The 22,500-nt window shown below is 41.2% G+C and overlaps 1 protein-coding gene across 1 annotated transcript in view; it reads left to right on the top strand.

Moving 5' to 3' along the window:
- Positions 1–22,500, top strand: part of LOC138963850 (galectin-3-binding protein-like) — a 50,304-nt gene that overhangs the window by 2,158 nt on the left and 25,646 nt on the right. Inside the window, exons 2-4 of the mRNA XM_070335708.1 lie at positions 4,069–4,104; positions 5,265–5,391; positions 20,578–20,742. Coding sequence (XP_070191809.1) covers positions 4,069–4,104; positions 5,265–5,391; positions 20,578–20,742 — 328 coding nt within the window. The remainder of the gene's footprint in view (positions 1–4,068; positions 4,105–5,264; positions 5,392–20,577; positions 20,743–22,500) is intronic.

Genomic DNA, 22,500 nt, shown 5'->3' with positions numbered 1-22,500 from the left:
TGACCCTAAAATTCCCCGTGGCTAAAATTACAAGTGTTATTCTGATAGATGTCAAACCAGACAGCATTTGGAAGTAGACTGATTCTATTAAATGTCCGTCGTAGCAGACGCCTGCGTAAGTTCAGTACTGAAATGAACGATATGTTTGCGTATTTCAGGGCAACAACTATAGGAATAGAAAACGTGAAGGATTTAAAACATTCTTACCATGCAAACTTAGCTTCAGCCTCCACGATAAATACAGATACCACATAATTAAGAAATAACATGCCAACTTTATGTTTTTGAATTCGGCGAAGCAGCGACTCTCAGGGGACGTCATTCAGTTGCTTGGGGGTTGTTCATTTGTAGGGAGCACAGAAGGTTCTGGTAAATATTGTACAACCAATAATTAATTGACTACAAAAGTAAAACTGCATGCTCACGGGTACATCAAGCATAACTGTAACTCATACTGTTAGTTGCTAATCGATAAAACGCGCAGAGTCATCAAATCGTAAAAGACATGATCGTTGATCAAACCGTCGATACCCCCGACATTTTCATTTGTCGCGAAAGGCATAGCAAAGCCTGCACAAACAGTAGTTCTAACTCGAACTGTACACACAATTATCCAAACACCCGCAGTTAATCGTTCTAATTTCTTGTGGTTACTGACAATATCGTTATTGAAACAATCACGTTGCAAGTTTCTCTCGCTTATGTATCGACGAATTACAAGTGCTTTTTTTTATTTATTTTTTTTATTTATTTTTTATTTTTTATTTATAATTCTTTCAGCTTACAACCTTTTTGACAAGAGAAAAAAAAGCAAAAGGAAAAAAGAAAAGAAAATGAAAAAGAACGAAACGCGACAGGACAACGATAACATGTGTATCGTTAGTCGTATAGCATGGTATGCCATGTTATTGTTGATTGTTTGATTGTTTGTCAACAGAGTTTTGTCTCGATATATATTTCACGAAGGCACAGTTGAGGAAAGTTCAACAAAGCGAATAGTGTAGATCTGGGTCAACGAAGAAGAGTGTTCCCAACTTCCTGGTGGAACGTGAAGTCCGTGAAGTCCGTGTCCGTCAGCAGCGTCAGGCGTGTTATGTAGGCGTGGTCGGCTCACCATCACTGTGTGTCACTGCAGTCTAGCATGACATGGCAACACGCCTCGATGTGTTGTTTCATTCTTTCTATCTGATCGGCGTACCTAAGCGGGTCAACATCGCACCATCGTCTGAGACAGCAAAGGATAATGCTGTATTGTAGATCAGTGTCTTCAGTTTCTTCAGTAAAATAAAACCAGTTGTCCACAACACCTTCTCTCAGTACATACTGAAACACCATCCGGTACAAGTGCTTTTTAGTCTGCCATGAACTTTGTTTAAAAAAGCTTTAAAAAATTGTACTGTTCATCTACTATTAATTAACTCTTGTATCTTGTGCATTTTATTAAACTAAAAACAAATATTATTTGTCGGTTTTTAGTATCGGAATAATAAAACAAGTCGCGTGAGGCGAAATTACTACATTTAGTCAAGCTGTCGAACTCACAGAATGAAACTGAACGCACTGCATTTTTTCACCAAGACCGTATAGCATCGTCAGTCCCCCTCTCGTGGAAAAGGCAGTAAAATTAAAAAGCCAGAATAGCGCGGTAGCGGTTGCACTAAGCAGAGTAGCACGCTTTTCTGTATCTCTATTCTTTTTAACTTTCTGAGCTTGTTTTTAATCCAAACATAACATATCTATATGTTTTTGTAATCAGGAAACAACACGAAATACGATGGCATTGTTTATAACTCGATTTCGGAAAATCGATTTTGATTATAATTCTTATATTTTTAATTTTCAGAGCTTGTTTTTAATCCAAGTATAACATATTTATGTTTTTGGAATCAGAAAATGATGGAAAATAAGATGATTATTGTTTAATCGCTTTATAAACAAATAATTTTAATTACAATTTTTAGGTTTTTAATGACCATACTCATTGATTAATTTGTAAGCCTCCAAACTGAAATGCAATACCGAAGTCCAGCCTTCGTCGAAGATTGCTTGACCAAAAATTAAATCCATTTTTATCGAAAAATGAGGGCGTGACAGTGCTGCCTCAATTTTCACAAAACGCCGGATATTACGTCATCAATGACATTTGTTGAAAAAATAAATAAATCTTCTGGGGGTATTATACTCTGGAATTCTCATGTAAAGTTTCATGAAGATCGGTCCAGTAGTTTTCTCTGAATCGCTCTACACACACACACACACACACACTCACACACACACACACACACACACACACACACACACACACACACACACACACACACACACACACACACACACACATACATACATCACACCCTCATCTCGATTCCCAGTCAATGTTAAAACATTCAGTCATTTTTACGAGTCAAAGCCATCTGGCAAAGAAATGGGCAAGGCGTTAAAAGGGAGATAACATAACATTGACGAACACGGTGAAGTAAAACACTGGTCTGTTAACTTGCTCTCTTTAAATCTTGCAAGTTAGACCCCTTGAACTTGAACACATTGTTAATCTCTTGTGGCTTGGCCATCTAGATACTCCAGTGGTGAGAGTATACACTTAACATCAGTTACAGCTGTCTTTCACTATCAAGTCATTATTCCCTTGGATAAAAAAAAGTCTACATGGTGCTGAACTATACAAAGCAAACAAAAACAACAACACAAATCTAACAAGAAATTCCTCCGAGGTAGGAAAAACACCCCCGTCAAAGGGAAATAACCTTCTCAGTTGGTGGCAGTGACTGAGTGAGAATGGTTATTTCCCTTTGACAATTAAGATGTCCCTCTATAAGTCCTTGTAGAATCCTATACACACCAATAACTCCCTAACCGTGTGTTTGACTGGTCCCAATTTTTGTAAGGACCGCCTCAGGAATGTATAGAACCTGTTCACCAAGTTTGGTGACGATCGGTCCGTTCATTCTTGGGATCTATATGCGAACACAAACAAACAAACAAACACATGGACCGAATCCTATACACACCCCTATACCGGGGGTGTAATTAAACATGTCAACACCACTGATCCAAATGTTTGGGATGGGCGTTTTCTTGGTGCTATACCATATGCACAGAGTTTGACCCAAAGTAGGGGGTGGGCGATTACTCTATACTAGGCGCTTTCGTTTTACATATAAGTATATAATTAAGTTTGAGTATAGATTCTAATTGTCAATCATTGTACATCTTTCTCGATATTAGTTGAACATGTTAAAACCAGAAAGGGTAAAAATTATGCTTGAACTTTGCCAAAGCTGATTAAAACTTGATTCGGTAAAACAAAAAAACCCGTCCGTTTGCGCACGGTGAATTTCAGCGGTTAGGCGGCCGGTCTGCTGGTTAAAATCGGTCAATCAGTTGTGTGACAATGACTTACAGAATGCTGTTGGCGGCTACTCTGGGAATACGAGAAAGGTTATGCAACTCCAGAACCTGATGGGATTGAATCATACAATAAATTGCATTCGGCCTGTATTCCACGTACAATGCTTCGTGTCAGTACTGGGTGCAGGTGGTTTAATTCCGACTGAATATTGTCAGCCCGGCCCCGAGTTTGCGAATCCCCAAGTACGAGTTACGTCACATACTGCTTCGGCTTTTTCCGGAAGAATACTTCTGTGCACATTTTCGCATGTACAACCACCGTTTCGTGTATGTTTGTGCATCGCGTCTGAAAGCGAAAAAAACCAAACATAAACATTAAAAAAGATTTGTCACGTTGAGCTTGATACAGTTTGTGTTGTGGAACTATGTAAATGTTGGTCGAATCGCCCGATGACTAGCGTGGTAGCCAACGTTATTGATAGAAAGTGTGCTGGTATCCACATATTATTCGGCATTGTTTTTGGCATTTCACTAGAAACTCTTAACTAGCGGGAGTGTACTTTCTTGTAAGGGGAGCTCGTAATTGTTATTCGGAAGTACACTTGCATTGGGGAGTAATGTGCTCGTGCTACACAGTGGCATCGGCTTCAACTTTACAACATTGATTAAACTATTCAAAGACTTGTGTTCTTTTGTTTGCAGTGTGCCGACCTATGCCTGCAGGAGCACAATCACACGGTAAACATCAGCATCCTACAATCCCTTCATGGGAAGGAGGGACACAGTGGGGGAAAGACTGTTGTTGTTGTTGTTGTAGTAGTGGTTGTTGGTGTTGTTGTTGTAGTGGTGTTGGTGTTGGTTGTTGTGGTTTTTGTTGTTGAAACACACAGACAGACAGAACAGGACGCAAATACATTGTTAAAAAACAAATGCTAATGGCTTAAGGTCGGAGTCTACACCTAACAAAAGTTATAACGGTTTTTGTTCTGCCTTTAACGTGCTAATATCCCAGAAAACTTGAGAATTGGGTGTCAGATCTTTCTTCAAAACCACAACTGAAAATATTTCAAAAAGTCTATGGTGAGTCGGTATATAAATCAGCTCTATAATAATTGCAAATAAAATGGAGGTATCAGTTTACAATAAACAACGCAAAAAAACAGTCACTTGATAGGTAGATTGAAAACATACAACTCTGTACAAACGTTGAACATTAAATTTCAAGCATGAAACACGAACAAACATAAAACTGAACACGTAAAACGGATACAAAATGTACAAACTGTGTTTCATTCAAGATAAGCTATCCCTTTAGCCACAGTAATAATTTGAATACCCTGTTTCTACTATCCCTGCCTTCTAATTCTACATTTTGACTATGGTAGACCTAAACAAAACTAGTTTTAGGCATGCAAACCACAATGTAAACTGAAAAAGGACATTAACTTGTATCAGTCCCGGATATCCGTCAAGTTGGGAGGGTATAACAAACAAAGCCCACCAACTACTCTTACTACTCATCAGTGTTTGTGGAAACATTCTTTAAATCTAGCTTTTGAAAAAGCAACTAAAAGTTACACAGTTAGAAAAATAACAGTAAGCGTTGAGCCCTTAATTTTAAAATAACGTGTGAAAGTTAATAGCATAAGGGGTATAAGGCTTTCTTACAGTAATCACTACATGTACTAAACAAATGGGTGAAATTGAGTGTAAAAGCATCAGTTCTTTATCAATGATGTCTATCACTGTATCAGTTGAATTTTGGACATGACACTTTGGCGAGTGGCATATTCTAATATTAATTCTAGCTTTAAACGGAGAAAATGTGTTTTTTTTAATTATTATTTGATTCAAGAATTGGAGCATAAATCAATATGATTCCATTATTTACCACACAGGAGATCTTCGCCTCGCCTCCAATGGACGGGTGGAATTCTTTGACAATCAAATATGGCGATCTGTCTGCTCTACGGGGTGGGATGAAAAAGATGCGGAAGTTGTGTGCCGCCAACTGGAGGAAGACACGTGAGTCGGGTTTTCATTCTGTTAACCCTTATTCCCCCAGAACACCCTATACAGGCTCTCCACAGGGTACAGTTATCTCCCCTATGTTGTTCACACTCTACACTAACGACTGCAGTGGCACTGACTCCACCCTTCTTATCAAATATTCAGATGATACAGCGCTAGAAGATCTCTCCAATAGTGACGCAACTTACTTTGCAGAAGTAGAACGTTTCAACGCCTGGTGTAAAGACAACTTTTTAGACCTAAATGTGACAAAGACCAAAGAACTTCTGATAGACTTTAGAAGAAACCCTGCCCCTGTCCCTGACCTGATGATTGATGGTGTGACTGTTGAGCGTGTGACTGAATATAAGTATCTTGGCACAGTTATCGATGATAAGCTGTCCTTCAATGCAAACACCACCCTCATACACAAACAATGTCAGTCACGCATCTACTGCCTTCAGAAACTTAGGAAGTTGAATGTGAACCCTTCTATCCTTCAAACTTTCTACCGCTCTTTCATCGAGTCTGTCATCACTTTTGGTTTTGTATCCTGGTATGGAGGTCTGAGTGTGAAGAACAGGAATGTCTTAGTGCGAATGGTGAATGTCAGTAGCAAGGTGATTGGCAGGCAGCAAGCAAGTGTGGAGTCCCTGTATGAAAAGCGTGTGGTGAGAAAGAGTAGGCGGATAGCTTCAGATAGGTCCCATGTCCTAGCCCACCTCTATGAACTCCTTCCCTCTGGCCGTAGACTTCGCACGCACAAAGCTAGGACACTCAGGCTGCAAAACAGCTTCATCCCCAAATCCATCACCCTTAGCAACATGTAAACACATCCACATACCCGACTCAGCCCCTCTTCTGCCAGTGCAATCAGTAGTAATGTACATGTATGTATTGGTTTTATGTACAACCGTATATTTCCTGCGATATATTGTATGTTATGATATTTTGCAATGATGTTTAGCCATAGTTCGTTATACGCGTAGGTGTGCGAGAATATGTAAGCGCAGTACTTTAAAGATGTCCATGTTATATAGTGCTATATGTTTTATGTATAATCAATGTCTTGTTTGTATTATTGTTATGTACCACCCCTGAATTTCTCTATGAGATAATAAAGTATTCTTATTCTTATACCGCCCGCCCGAGGTCCCAAATCCCTTAAAGACATGCTGCGTACGTGGTTACAGGTCCATGACACTTCTCTCTTTCCGTTTCTTCTGGCTTCCTGTGATGTTAGAGCTTGTACAACTTCAAAAAACTTGCAGTAGTAACTTTTCTGCGATTTGTTCAAGTTTGAAGTTGACTGAGTGACTTTCCACAAAGAAAGACACAAGCATGAAAAGTAGAAGTCTACTCTAGTGTAAAAGAAAACAAGTCGCGTAAGGCGGAATTACAACATTTAGTCAATCTGTCGAACTCACAGAATGAAACTAAACGCACTGCATTTTATTTTACCAAGACACAACAGCTTCGTCAATCCCAGTGGCAAGAAAATTGCTCACTTTTCTCGTGCAACACGAATTGAAATTGACAAGCCAGAATAGCGCAATAGCGTATTGCGGTAAGCAGGAAAGCGCGCTTTTCTCTATCCTTTTTAACTTTCTGAGATTGTTTTGAAGACATCATATTATATCCATATATTTTTAGAATTGGCAATGATAACGAATGAGATGAAATCATTTTTGGATCGAATTCCTAAATGTTAATCGTAGCACTAATTAACCTATTATCGTTAGCCTAATTGTGATCACATTTTAGGAGTAAACATAACATAATTTTGTGTATATTTTTAGATTCAGAATTTGATGAAGAATACGCTGCAATCAATTTTAAATCTGTTTACGAACAGTTGATTTTAATGACAACTTTAATGGACAAACTAATGTTTAAGCGTCCAAGCTGCAATGCAATGCCATTGTCCGGACTTCGTGAAAGATTGCTTAACCACAATTTCAATCAATTTGGTTGAAAATGAGGGTGTGACAGTGCCGCCTCAACTTTTACAAAAAGCCGGATATGATGTCATCAAAGGTATTTATAAGAATAAACAAGTCGCGTAAGGCGAAAATACAATATTTAGTCAAGTAGCTGTCGAACTCACAGAATGAAACTGAACGCAATGCCATTTTTCAGCAAGACCGTATACTCGTAGCATCGTCAGTCCACCGCTCATGGCAAAGGCAGTGAAATTGACAAGAAGAGCGGGGTAGTAGTTGCGCTAAGAAGGATAGCACGCGTTTCTGTACCTCTCTTTGTTTTAACTTTCTGAGCGTGTTTTTAATCCAAACATATCATATCTATATGTTTTTGGAATCAGGAACCGACAAGGAATAAGATGAAAGTGTTTTTAAATTGATTTCGACAATTTATATATTTAATTTTCAGAGCTTGTTTTTAATTCGAATATAACATATTTATATGTTTTTGGAATCAGCAAATGATGGAGAATAAGAAGAACGTAAATTTGGATCGTTTTATAAATTTTAATGTTTTTTTTACAATTTTCAGATTTTTAATGACCAAAGTCATTAATTAATTTTTAAGCCACCAAGCTGAAATGCAATACCGAAGTCCGGGCTTTGTCGAAGATTACTTGACCAAAATTTCAACCAATTTGGTTGAAAAATGAGGGCGTGACAGTGCCGCCTCAACTTTCACGAAAAGCCGGATATGACGTCATCAAAGACATTTATCAAAAAAATGAAAAAAACGTTCGGGGATTTCATACCCAGGAACTCTCATGTCAAATTTCATAAAGATCGGTCCAGTAGTTTAGTCTGAATCGCTCTACACACACACACAGACAGACAGACAGACACACACACATACACCACACACACACACACACACACACACACACACACACACATACACCACGACCCTCGTCTCGATTCCCCCTTCTACGTTAAAATATTTAGTCAAAACTTGACTAAATATAAAAATAAATACGTCTGGGGATATTACACCTAGGGACTCTCATGTAAGTTTAATGAAGATCGGTCCAGTAGATGTCTCTGAATCGCTCCACGCACACACACACACACACACACACACACACACACACACACACACACACACACACACAGACAGACAGACAGACAGACAGACACACACACACACACACACACACACACACACACACACACACACACACACACACACACACACACACACACACACACACACACACACACACACACACACACACACACACACACACACACACACACACACACACACACACACACACACACACACACACACACACACACACACACACACACACACACACACACACACACACACACACACACACACACACACACACACACACACACACACACACACACACACACACACACACACACACACACACACACACACACACACACACACACACACACACACACACACACACACACACACACACACACACACACACACACACACACACACACACACACACACACACACACACACACACACACACACACACACACACACACACACACACACACACACACACACACACACACACACACACACACACACACACACACACACACACACACACACACACACACACACACACACACACACACACACACACACACACACACACACACACACACACACACACACACACACACACACACACACACACACACACACACACACACACACACACACACACACACACACACACACACACACACACACACACACACACACACACACACACACACACACACACACACACACACACACACACACACACACACACACACACACACACACACACACACACACACACACACACACACACACACACACACACACACACACACACACACACACACACACACACACACACACACACACACACACACACACACACACACACACACACACACACACACACACACACACACACACACACACACACACACACACACACACACACACACACACACACACACACACACACACACACACACACACACACACACACACACACACACACACACACACCCCCTCATATCGGACTGGGTTGCCGAGTGGTAAGGCACTTGCGCTCGGAAGCGAGAGGTTGCGAGTTCGACCCTGGGTCAGGGCGTTAGCAATTTTCTCCCCCCTTTCCTAACCTAGGTGGTGGGTTCAAGTGCTAGTCTTTTGGATGAGACGAAAAACCGAGGTCCCTTCGTGTACACTACATTGGGGTGTGCACGTTAAAGATCCCACGATTGACAAAAGGGTCTTTCCTGGCAAAATTGTATAGGCATAGATAAAAATGTCCACCAAAATACCCGTGTGACTTGGAATAATAGGCCGTGAAAAGTAGGATATGCGCCGAAATGGCTGCGATCTGCTGGCCGACATGAATGCGTAATGTATTGTGCACAAACATTCCATCTCACACGGCATCAATAAATCCCTGCGCCTTGAATATGTGCGCGATATAAATTGCATAATTTAAAAAAAAAATTAAATCCCTGCGCTTAGAACTGTACCCACGGAATACGCGCGATATAAGCCTCATATTGATTGATTGATCTCGAATCCCCGTCAATGTTAAAACATTTAGTCATAATTAACTTGACTCAATGTAAAAGACAGGCATGTGTGCACTCTATACATCATTATTACCAATTCAGTGCCTATATGTTGTTTTTAACCAATCAGGACGGATTCTAGGTGACCCTTTAAATGTGATAACGTTCAGGCAGGAACCCTTTTTGTTTATCACGCTAAAAATAAACAAGTCAAAGTAATAATTTAAATCAACAATATGAGCGTGATTTATTCTAAAGAATGATGCTATCAGATAACACTCTCTTTATCTAAAAAAAAATACTGAAAAGCGAGATTTGTCGGTGGGTGCTTTACGGAACAGCAAGACATCACCCATCCTCTGAATGTGCAATGCCGACCCGCTCACTTGAAATTTAAATTATCAAAGTTCGGAAAAATCAAGTGAAATTGCGTCACTCGCTTTACGTCAAATGTATCTTTATAATAATAAATAATAACGGGCATTTATAAAGCGCCTTATCAGAAGTTCAAAGCGCGTGACAACAATACATGTATACAAAAATCATACAATCACTGTCAGATTCAAACAACACATCATGCACATCTCACATCCCCAGACTCTATACTAAGGAACTATCCGTAGTGTTGTTGGAACAAGTGAGTTTTCAAATTGGACTTAAAAGATGAAATGGATGGAGAGTGACGTAATTGAAAGGGGAGTGAATTCCATAACTGAGGTCCATAATACGAAAACGTGCGGAAGCCATGAGCCTTGCGTTTAAAGCGACCTTGACAGAGAAGTCGAGCATCATCAGAAGAACGAAGGGTGCGAGAGGGAGTGTAGAGAGAGACCAGTTCAGAAAGATAGGCAGGTGCCGATTCAGAGATGATATTGTAGCAGAAGCAGGCAGCTTTATACCTAATACGTTCAGATACAGGAAGCCAGTGAAGTTCTTTCATGAGAGGAGTGCAGGGTTGTCGATGCTGTGCTCTGAAAATGAGACGTGCAGCAGAGTGTTGTACTTTTTGCAAGGGTTGGAGAGTGGAGTCAGGGCAGCCTATGAGAAGGGAGTTGCAGTAATCTAATCTGGACAGAATGCAGGATGTAACGAGAGTTTTAGTGGCATCAACAGTGAGAAATTTTCTTATGGAACCTATTCTTCTGATCTCAAAGTAACATGTCTGACAGACTTTTTTGATGTGTTGTTTCATTGAGAGGTGGGAGTCCATGATGAACCCAAGATTCCTAGCACTATCAGAGAGAGAAATGTCACTAGAACCTACTGTGATGGAGGCTGGAAGGGAAGTGGTCGAAGAGAAAGCTCCAGAGAAAAGAAGAAATTCAGTCTTGTCATCATTTAACTTGAGCATATTGTTTGTCATCCATGATTTAATATCTGAAGTGCAGTTTTGGAGAGTGTGCGTCACCGCTTGGATTTCTGTAGGCTTGCATGCTTGTTGGAGTTGTGTGTCGTCTGCAAAGAGGTAGTGATTGACTGCGTGTTGCTTGATGACGGCAGAGAGAGGAGTGGTGTATAGTACAAATAAAACTGGGCCTAGAACTGATCCCTGGGGAACGCCGAAACAGAGAGGAGATGGAGGAGATGAGAGATTATTGACAGACACATACTGACTACGGCCCTGTAGATATGAACTAAACCAGTGAAGAGCGGTAGAGTGAATGCCAAAAACAGATTCGAGACGAGAGAGCAGAACAGAGTGATCGATCGTATCAAACGCAGCTGAGTTATCCAAGAGAAGCAGAACTGATAGGTCATCATTATCCAGAGCAGAAAGAATGTCATTCACAACACGAAGCAAAACAGTCTCGGTGCTGTGGCCAGCCCTATACGCTGACTGAAGAGGGTTGCAGAGGTTGTTGGTTTCAAGGTGGGAGAGAAGCTGACTAAGCACTACTTTTTCCAGAATTTTAGAAATGAATGGCAAGTTGGAAACAGGCCTATAGTTTTTCAACTGATTTTTATCCAGAGATGGTTTCTTGATCAAAGGTTTAACTACTGCAGTTTTCAAGTCCATTGGCACAGTGCCAGAAGTGAGAGAAGAGTTGATTATGTTGGTTATGATGGGAAGAAAAAGGTCAAGGTTTTCATAAAACAAGTTGGTGGGGATGGGGTCTAGCTCACAAGACTTTGGCACTGTGTTCTTCAAAATCTTCAAAACAAACTGCTCAGATACAGGAGTGAAGCTATCCAACAAAGAACCAGAGAATTGTGTAGCTGGAGGCCAAGCCACTGGTGGAGGAAAGCTATTTCTGATGGTTTCGATCTTCTCAGTGAAGTAGTCAGAAAATACAGTTGGCAGGTCCTTGGGGTCATGGGTGGTAGGGAGGCTGGAAACCGTCTGTTTTCCAAGCAGAGAATTGAAATTTTGAAAAAGTTCTTTGCATGTTCTACTACCTATAATCTGGGCAGAGAAGAAAGCAGTTTTAGCGCCTTCAACTAAGTCATTTGCTTTGCGTTTGATGGTTTCAAAAATCTCTTTGTGAACAGTGAGTTTGGATTTAAGCCAGCACCTCTCCGCCTGACGACGTTCACGTTTCAGTTTGCCAAACTGCTCAGAGATGCTACTGAACCACGGGTTAGATTTCCGCTGACGAACCGTGCGTTGGCAGAGAGGGGCGTGCCTATCAAGAATTGAGCGCAACGTCTGGTTATATTCAGTGACAGAGCAATCTTGAGATAAACCAGCTACATCATGTCTAAAAGACTCCTTATCAATCTTCTTGATGCTACGAAAAGTTATTGTTACAGGGGCAGACACAGGCTTTGGAACATTTAGACGACATAATACGGCATTTCCCATCCGTCTGGAGTCGGTTCTAAATCTGTCGCTCTCTGTTCAACAAGAAAATCCGAAGCAACCAAAACGCATGTTCAACATGGTTTAAGCTTATTTTGTGAGATTGTTGTGTGTCAAACGCATTTGACCTGTGAATATTCATCTTTTAAATGGAAGGTCACTTTTAATTGTCAAAAGACAGAATTGTTGGACATTTGTAGGCAAAAAAATGTGTTACTTCCACCATTGTATTTTGAAGATTCACTTTTGATTGATGTTGAAAATCAGAAGCACCTTGGCGCCATCCTACAAGGTAATTGTAAATGGGATTCCCACATAAAAAGTCTCATTGCTAAATGTAGAAAGTCAATTGCGTGTTTTGGTTTATTCAAGTATCGTTTAAACAGAAAATCGCTTGAAGTTATATACAAATCCTTTATATTACCAAGCGTTTGATTACGCAGACGTTATTTGGGATAACTGTACGAAGTGTTTAGCAGACGAGTTGGAGACCTTGCATCTCGATGCAATCCGAATTATTGTAAGTGCAGTTCGTGGTACAAGCCACACAAAATTGTATAATGAATCGGGGTTTGTGCCCCTGAAAGAAAGACGACGTCGTCATAAACTGTTGCTGTATTATAAAATTGTAAATCGTTTAACCCCAGAATAATTATATTCCAAACTGCCGGTCCTGGTTTTCGATGTAAATCCTTACCACAGACGACGCCCTCTTGAACGTAAGGTTCCATTATGAAGAAGTGAGTTATGTAAATCTTCAGTTTTTTCTTCAACGACAGATTTGTGAAATAATCTTCCAGAAAATATGCGACAAACGCAGTCAGCTGGTGAATTTAGAAGATATTTGACCGATGCAGATGTTGTTCCACAGTATTATTATTTAGGCAACTGCCAGGCACAGGTATTTCACATTTCACAGCAGGTAGAGATCAAACATGAGCGATTTGCAACAAGACCTTGTTAATGATGTGACTTTAATATCCAAAATTATCAGTAACAGTATCAAAACGTGTAAATCATATCAGATCGAGGCGTGAGCCGAGATCTGATATGATTCTGCCTTTGGAGACATTGTGACTGATAAATATGTATATTGCTATTGCATATGTTACGTGGATTTCCATTGGTCAATTGGGCAAAATTGAGCTCAGTGCAAAAGTGATATCGACAACATTTCCGTCGATATCAGTTTTGATATCGACGACCTCTTTATTGCTTCCCCACTTCAAAAACAAAAACACCTAAATTTAAAAACAAACAAAAATATATGAAAATGTATGTCACGTTTCAATATATCACTTAAGGTGATTATGAAACGGTTAGTTACTTCTAACTAACTAACCACACCACGATCCACTCTCGCAGTCATACAATTAAATAGAGACAACAAAAGTATAAGTTTCAGACGCCTGTTTATGTAATAACTCGCCACCTCCCTCGAGACTTCACTCAAAATATGTTCTTTTACGTTCAAAAAAACGTAAAACCAATGGTCACTGACAAAATGCCAGTTAGAATATAGAAAATTATAGTAACACGCTGATCCCGTGTAAAGTTAGGAAAATATAACTGTTCTGCTCAAAAGTGCTAGTTAATGCAGGTGTCACACATCCCACGTTGTCACTACTCGAATAATTATAATCACAGATAGAAAAAATGACAACGGTGGTCAACGGGGTGCAAAGACATGGTGCACTTAGCTTTGTTTTGCCACTGGGTGGACGGCCTGTAATTTGTCTTTAGTCTCCACAACTGCTCCGTAGAATGTAGTGCTAGTTAGCGTGGTGACGAAGCAGGGAACTGTGGAGACATCAGGCGCCGCACCCAGTCGCTGGTTAGCCGGTTTGCTGGTTAGCCGGTTAGCTGGTTACATCACATACAGCGTCTGCAGCTAGCAGTGTCCCGCGGATAAGCAGCCGAACAGAAGATAGAAAGGCTGCAACAGAAAGCATCGGTGCACTAAACATGCCAGCTACCCCTCAACCTCCACCTTTAAACATGTCATCTTTACATATCTCATCGAGCACGTGGGCCTGCACAAACGGACTTTTTACAACAGCAAATCAGCCATTTTCCGTCCTTCTCTCCCTATCTGCAAAAACCATATACAGATTAGTATTTTAGCGTCACAGAGAGCAAATTATGCGCTAACCTGGAAAGAACAACAGAGAGTATTTCATTCCACAAACACAGACTCGTCAACAGCGTTAAATAATGATTTATTACCTCAAAAAGCCTATGAATGTAGCACTCTCATGGAAGCAAAACCCGCTTCCTCCCTGGAATGGCCTCTGTTCGTCAACAGTGACACACCATCCAACCTCTTGCCGAATACTTTCTGCGGTGAAGAACCATCCCCGCACGGCGAAGAGAAATTGACGACTCGTCCTCAGAAAACATGTAACTGTGAGAAGGTGGTATCTCGTTGAAGTTCCAATAGAGCCCTATCTGTGCTAGCAGAAACGGCACGTAGATAGAAGTGAAATATCTAGTCGTGATGAAAACCATCAAACTCTAGGGACGCAAAACACCGACCCTTCTCCTCTTGCCGCTGATTGTCAAGTGTCCAGTTATCGTGTCTCAGACAGACAACCTTGACAATAACACGTGACTAACCTTGTCACATATCAAGTTCAGCTAATAGAGATTACACAACGTAATCGAGTGATGGACCGAAAAATATTGAAACTCGAGGATGATTTTTTTGTGGTATCAACCGAGACCGTAGGTCGAGGTTGATACCACACAAAAAAATCATCCGAGAGTTTCAATATTTTTTGGTCCCTCACAAGATGACGTTTGTGTAATTTGTGTATACAATGATCAACGACAAAGACAAAAATTAAAACAAAAACAACACGAACTCTTTTCCATCGAGGAATGGTGGAAGGAAAATAGTGTGGCTTGTCTTTGGTTTTAGTGGCTTACAAAATGGTATTCGTGAATAAAGTTTCGATTCTTTTATTTTGATTTTGAAAGAAAAAATTAGAGCCGACACAATGCAAACCTGGAAATCACGGTAGAAGCCACTTTCGCGTTCAGTTTGCTTGATCAAGAACTTGTGCGACAGCCATTGTGTAACCAGGAAGTGACGTATCTTTAGCTACACTTGACGTCATTTCAACCTTTTAGAGAGAGAGAGAGAGAGAGAGAGAGAGAGAGAGTGAGAGAGAGAGAGAGAGAGAGAGAGAGAGAGAGAGAGAGAGAGAGAGAGAGAGAGAGAGAGAGAGAGAGAGAGAGAGAGAGAGAGAGAGAGAGAGAGAGAGAGAGAGAGAGAGAGAACACGCATAGTTGATTAACGCAAATTTATTGCAATGAAACAAACAAGAACACGAACACTTTCTTTGCTTGAAATATAAATTCGTTCCAGTTTATCTTGGATTCTTGTCATTGGGCCTCATCAACTTAGGAGTAAAAAAAAGAAGAAAAAAACAACCACACACACGTACACAACTTAATGTAACTGAATGGAATTTGGTGCTCTGCAACTGAAGACGAAGAAGAAACTCATTGCGGCATTGTGAAATTGAAATTGAAAACTCCTCCATGAATGGGCGCATCAAAGGTCACTGCTGGCTGGCGGAGTGTGTTTCCGCCTGAGGCCGAGGCACTGGAATCTGCGTCATCAGTAGTTGACGTCATAGCTCCCAACTTTGAGACTGTGCAAGTGCGCGTGGTTGACAGAATTCGGGAAACTTGCAGTTGCTGGTTGTCGGACATTTTCGCGTAACTGAGTACAGACTGAATGTTTTTATGTCCTGATTTCTCCATTATATGGGTTGGGGGAACTCCAGAATCATTGAGCTTCTGTAGCAGCGTCTTCCTCGCCGAGGTACCCGAGATTCGTTTACTTGTGGTGGAAGATATCTCGGACGCGGCCGCCATTTCTTTCATCAAACTGCCGATTGTGTTCACTCCCATCGGCATTGCACGAAACCATTGTTTGCCTGGTTTGGGATCATCGACGCATGTGAGGTAGAACGGATAGTTGGAGCCGCATGTTTCTGCAGGGCGAAGAGAGGCATATTTCTCGAAGATCTTCACAGGGCACCGCTCAGGGTTTTCAACATCTTCATACGCTCGCGGTTTTGCCCTGACATCCTGCCTGGAGACCCCTGTTCTTGTTTTCGTGGTTCGCTCGTTGAATTCCAAGAAGCGGTGGCCACTGCTGTCCATCTGAACAGTTACGTCGGACCAGCACATCTGGCGATGTTCGGTTCTTGCCCGCATTCCAAAGTGGAGGCAGTTCAACCACCACAGGGTGTTGATTATGGCTCTTGGTGTGGACACTCCCAACTGACCAGAGTCCCACAGTGTCTCCACCTCTTCGTCCGTTAGTGCACACGCTCTTTGAGGTAAGTTTCCTTTCCCTGCTGATTTCAGCTTTTTTTGTTTGCTTTTTGCAACTGCTCGAACGTTTTCAAACAGCGTATCATTGCTGGAAAAAATCTTGCCTTTTCCGTTCGCTGCCATGTGCCGATCGACGGCGGACAGAAATCCTCGAATCGTACCTGGTTCATATTCATCTCCATCTTCGCGTTTCACCGTTGTAAGAAACTTGACAAGAATGTTTGCAACAAGTTTTGGATCCTCAATTTTCGCTATATCAGCTGATCTCATCTGTTTTGCAAACTCTTCGGTTTGAAGAATGAAATCTGAAATCAGCCGTATCACATGTTCAGTTTTTCTTTTGGTGTTGGCGTTTTCTGTATCGGTGATGAGAGCGTTCACATCGTCATCAGTCACTTTCTCGAATCTCCTTTTTTTGGGCGCAGCGGCCATTAATTTTTCGTCCTCTTCATTGAAGTCTTCTAAGAAAAAGTCGCTTATCAAATCAAAATCGCCGTCCATCTTGACGAACGAACGTTGGCGTGTGAATACACAACCGGAAATAGATCTAGATCTAAATTGATCTCTATGACCCGTGCCTTGATACCATTGAGATCATAGGAGATGCACAGCAGTGCCGATACCAGGTTTCTTTAGCTTCACTTTAAAATGATATCAGAACGATAGTTATTCACTTGAAAGTGAACACAGGAGAGTTGTATACTCCACGATTCTGCCTCGCAAGCAGAATCACGCACGCGGAACTACTGAATCACGAAATTCCCGTGCTCGCTGTCAGCAAAAACCGACACCCCTTGACAGAAATTACAACAGGCGCTTTCTGTCGCAATTGACCAAGAGAAGGCACCCCACCGAGTGACACTTTCTTGATCCATGTCACTAGATCGTGACAATGTAATTATCCCAGAATTTCGTTGAGCAAGTGGCTAAAGACTTTTTGAAAGAAAAGACATTTTGAAATACTGAAAAGTACAAGAAAAGCGTGAATAAAAAAAAATAATATTCAGAGAGAGGGATATGGAACAGCCAAAACTGAGACAAATACTTTTGTAATTTCTTTACAGTAAATACAAAATGTCCAGAGAATTAGCAATATATCTAACATTGACTGACTGTGTGATATCTTCTGCTATTGGTCTGTTTCGACAGTGATATCAAAATCTCGACCTCCGGTCTCGATTTTGATATCACTGTCTCAACAGACCATAGCAGAAGATATCATCACACAGTCCGTCAATATTGGGTAATAACGATTTTATCACATTCGATTTCGGAACATTGGAACTGATAAACCTGTCAGAATAAAGTCAGAATAGAAATGCATGGGAGGTTACTGACATGTGGGGGGTGTTTCATCTTGTTGGGTTGTCTTCCTTACTCTCGCTCTCGCACGCAACCAAAGTCAATATGAACAGATGCTATCACTTTTATTTTCCAAGTAAGTTAAGTATTCTCTGACAAAAATAACACATCATAAAAATAATGGCCTCAACGATTTAGGTTCGATTTAGGACAGTTTTAGCCGCTACTTGAAAACTCAGTTCAACGCTGCTCGACTCGGCCGTGACTTGGCGCATATTTTACCCAGATTGCCTTTATCGCGCTTACTGATTGCTTAGCTCTGGCCTTGGAATCGCCGCGTAAAGTCAATCGTTTGTGATGTTCACATGGGCAGCAGTTTTGATTTGACAAAAATGGATTGAACGGTGGAGATAAGTTGGTAGAAAGTCTGCCATGTGAACAATAGTTTAGTTTGGCAACCGCTGAATTTCAAACTTCATCTCGTTGACTCGATTCCCGAATTTGGGAACTTGTTTGGAAATTGACCAAAAGTCAGACCATTTGACGCACACATTTGCCGCTTTGTGGACGGATCAGGCCTAAGGTGAAGTTCATGTACACCAACTATGAGGTAATTCGGCCGGGAGATGTAGAAGTTGTCCACATTATTGTGGGTTGCTATCATTTGGGTCACCCTGTACATTGGGCAATAGGAAGGTTTCCGCCAGTTATCTCTCTGAGGCTTTGGGTGCTTAGAGAGTACCGTGCCCCTTGCGGGGGCATAAAACATCGAGGTCACAAGCAGAGTCAAGGGGAAGGTCGGCTGGGCGGACAGGAGTATGACGGCTTACTAGTGCCAAAACCTGGTTTTACCTATTATCACGTGATAATTACTAATTAACGTTGTCAGTTACTGTTTTCATCTGTTAGTTACTAATTTTCACGGGAAAATTACTAATTTTTAGTTTTGGCACTAGCAATCCGTTAGGAAGTGAGCCTAAACTAAAAATTAGTAATTAACAGGTGAAAGTTAGTAATTTTCCCGGGACAATTAGTAATTAACACGTGAAAATGGTAATTATCAAGGGAACATTACAAATTTTCCCTTGATAATTACAATTATGAGGTTTTGGCACTAGTAAGCCGTCATACAGGAGACTACAATTGGAAGGTTTCCGCCAGTTATCTCTGTTTGATGTTTTGGGTTCTTAGAGATTACCGTGCCCCTTGCGGGGGCATAAAACATCGAGGTCACAAGCAGGGTCAAGGGGAGGGTCGCTGGGCGGATAGGAGACTATTCCCTTCCTAATTACCCCCCCCCCCCCCCAGCGGCAGAAATAAGCGCTTGGCAGATGTTTACGTGAGATACACCGTCGGCAGTAACCAACGCAATCTTTGTGCATCTTGAAAAAGAAACATGCAGATCACAGAGAACTAGCTATGACGGGGGGGGGGGGGGGGGGCAACGAGTGCCAGCATTCACTCAAAACTACCCCGCGTCGTTTGGTGCGATCTAAGCTAAATCATGTTGCAATAGTACAAAGTTAGGTCTACAACAAAAACCAGTGTGCAAGTAGGGCTGACTCGGTGCTCAAGCCATCTTGTTTCATCAACAGTTTGAGGCTTAAGCTTTCCCTGCGAACAATTTTACCAACAGAATAGCTTAAATCAAGCCATCCGGAATCAATGTTTTCTAGCAACCATCTGCAAATGCAATGACCAAAAAACCATGTAAGTAACATAAGGAGAACGGAGAAACAAACACAACTCTGCACGGAATCAACACCCTGACATTTCAGAAACTGTAATCCTTGCGAAGTGACAATTAACTTAGGCCGCTCAGTGGTCACGGTCAAGCAGAGAGGAGGCCGGGTTGCTCCCACACAAATTAGGTAGGCATCGCGCGCAACGCGAAAAAATCATTTAATGGTCTACACATAGATCAATTTACATTTGTTACTTCGAGGTTATCGTCGACGATTGACGCCCAACCAAACTCATTGAAGCACGACGGTGAGCCGATCACGTGACACCGGAGACCGTGACACCGGTAAAGGACATTTTTCATCCCATAACTGTGCAACATGGCCATGTTAAGAGCCCGACCGTAATACATGTATCACAGAACGTTAGAATGAAATAAGACGGGGCACAAACGATGCTGCAATATGACATGCGCACAGTTTATAATATGTCCTTTACCACTTTCAGGTTTTACGTCGAAGCTGGCTCGGTTGCTTTCTCAAACGCCGACAAAGTTGGTGGACCGATCACTGGGGATGTGTGGGACTGTGTGGGAACTGAAACACGACTGGAATCTTGTCCGTCACCGACCACAGGCGAATGTATTTCATTTGCTGCAGTAACGTGTGGAAGGTAAAGCAATTTTTTGAGATGAAACTCGCATTAACAAACGTGTGTGTGTGTGTGTGTGTGTGTGTGTGTGTGTGTGTGTGTGTGTGTGTGTGGGTGTGTGTGTGAGTGAGTGCGTGCGTGCGTACGTGTGTGTGTGTGTGTGTGTGTGTGTGTGTGTAGGTGCGCGTGCGTGTGTGTGTGCGTGATATTATTTAAGAAAAACATTGCAATAAATTCGGTTCATTATTAGCTCATGTTAACAAGACAATGTGTCAATGCTGTGTTGGTCGCAAGTATGTTGGTAAGACTAATATTGTAAACTAGTCTTGAAGATGAAACGATAGCAATACGTTCATTTTGGTTCTTAAGAACTAGATGAACTGATTTTCTTGTCGATGACTTGTTTTTCTTGTATTGGTAAGCTAGCAAATTCACACTAGCGAGTACCCGAGCATTTTCTTTTTGGACAGAAATAAACATCCTTATGGATGTGTTTGAAAACACAGGGAGTTCCAGAACTTGACAAAACAAGAGGCGAAGCCTTCAAGGCTCACGTAAGAAATCGACAAACAGTAACACAAACTCAATCACTCCGTCACACATACACACACACACACACAGTAAGCATAGATGACACTGTGCAAGAAAGCGAGACACTAGATCTGTCTGTCTGCATGTAGCCTACTTACAGACACATCTGCCAACCAGTAGTCTCGGCCCGCTCAAAATAACAATGACCGAGACATTCCTTCGCGTGACGTCTAACCCTCTTACGCCATAATGTGACGTCTTCAAATGACGAAATCATGTTAAAGTTTCTACCACAGACATACACACGGACGCACGCACGCACATACGCACGCACAGACAGACAAAGTTACGATCGCATAGGCTACACTTCGTGAGCCAAAAAGGGTAACATATTAATTTTTTCAATTGATTGTGCTTGCAGCAAAAGTATGGACTATTTTTCTTTCAGCGGATTGTCCACGCCTATCATTGCTGGCATTGCTGCCGGCTGCCTAGTTGTCCTTCTGATTGTGGTCGGATCCATTGTCAGCTGCATCAAATATAAACATTGTTTCAAGTGCAATCACACATATATCAATGAATAACACAATGCACTATAAAACATTATAACATTATCAATTTCGTCTCTACTGTTGCTGATTGACAGTGTAGGATATAATTATCCTCTGTGTGTCCTATGCTGTGTTTTTCTCTCTCGAATGTATTGTCTTTCTTATTGGGAAACGTTTTTAGTCGCCGAATGTTTTTTTCACAGCAGTTGAACCAGCGCTACAGAAAATAATATCTCTCTCTCGCTCCCCTCTCTCTCTCTCTCTCTCTCTCTCTCTCTCTCTCTCTCTCTCTCTCTCTCTCTCTCTCCCTCTGTCTCTCTCTCTATATATATATATTGTTTATATTGTTGATGCCTTATTTGTACCCTTTACACGTTTCAGTAGATAAATGTACCAAATTAATTTCATAACATGACTTATGTAACGATGCTACATTGCTATTACTTGCAACGTAGTTGCTTCATTGACTCCTCAGTTTCACGGATTTTTTCTTTCCTCGAAGTTTCTCACGTTTTTTGTTGCTTGAAACAGTTTTCATTATACCTTTGACAATAATATGTCATGTTCGTTTGTATGGATATTTTTGTTTGTTTGCCAAGTTTAGTCTGTTAATCGTTTGCTTGTTTGTTGTTTGTTTTTATTACTTCTTTAATTAAAATTCCAACATTTTTAAAACGTATTATCATTAGATTAATTA

This window comes from Littorina saxatilis, linkage group LG4 (assembly GCF_037325665.1).
Source record: "Littorina saxatilis isolate snail1 linkage group LG4, US_GU_Lsax_2.0, whole genome shotgun sequence".
Classification (NCBI taxonomy): domain Eukaryota; kingdom Metazoa; phylum Mollusca; class Gastropoda; order Littorinimorpha; family Littorinidae; genus Littorina; species Littorina saxatilis.
The sequence above is the reverse complement of the archived record's forward strand: the minus strand, read 5'-3'. Positions and strand labels throughout refer to the sequence as shown.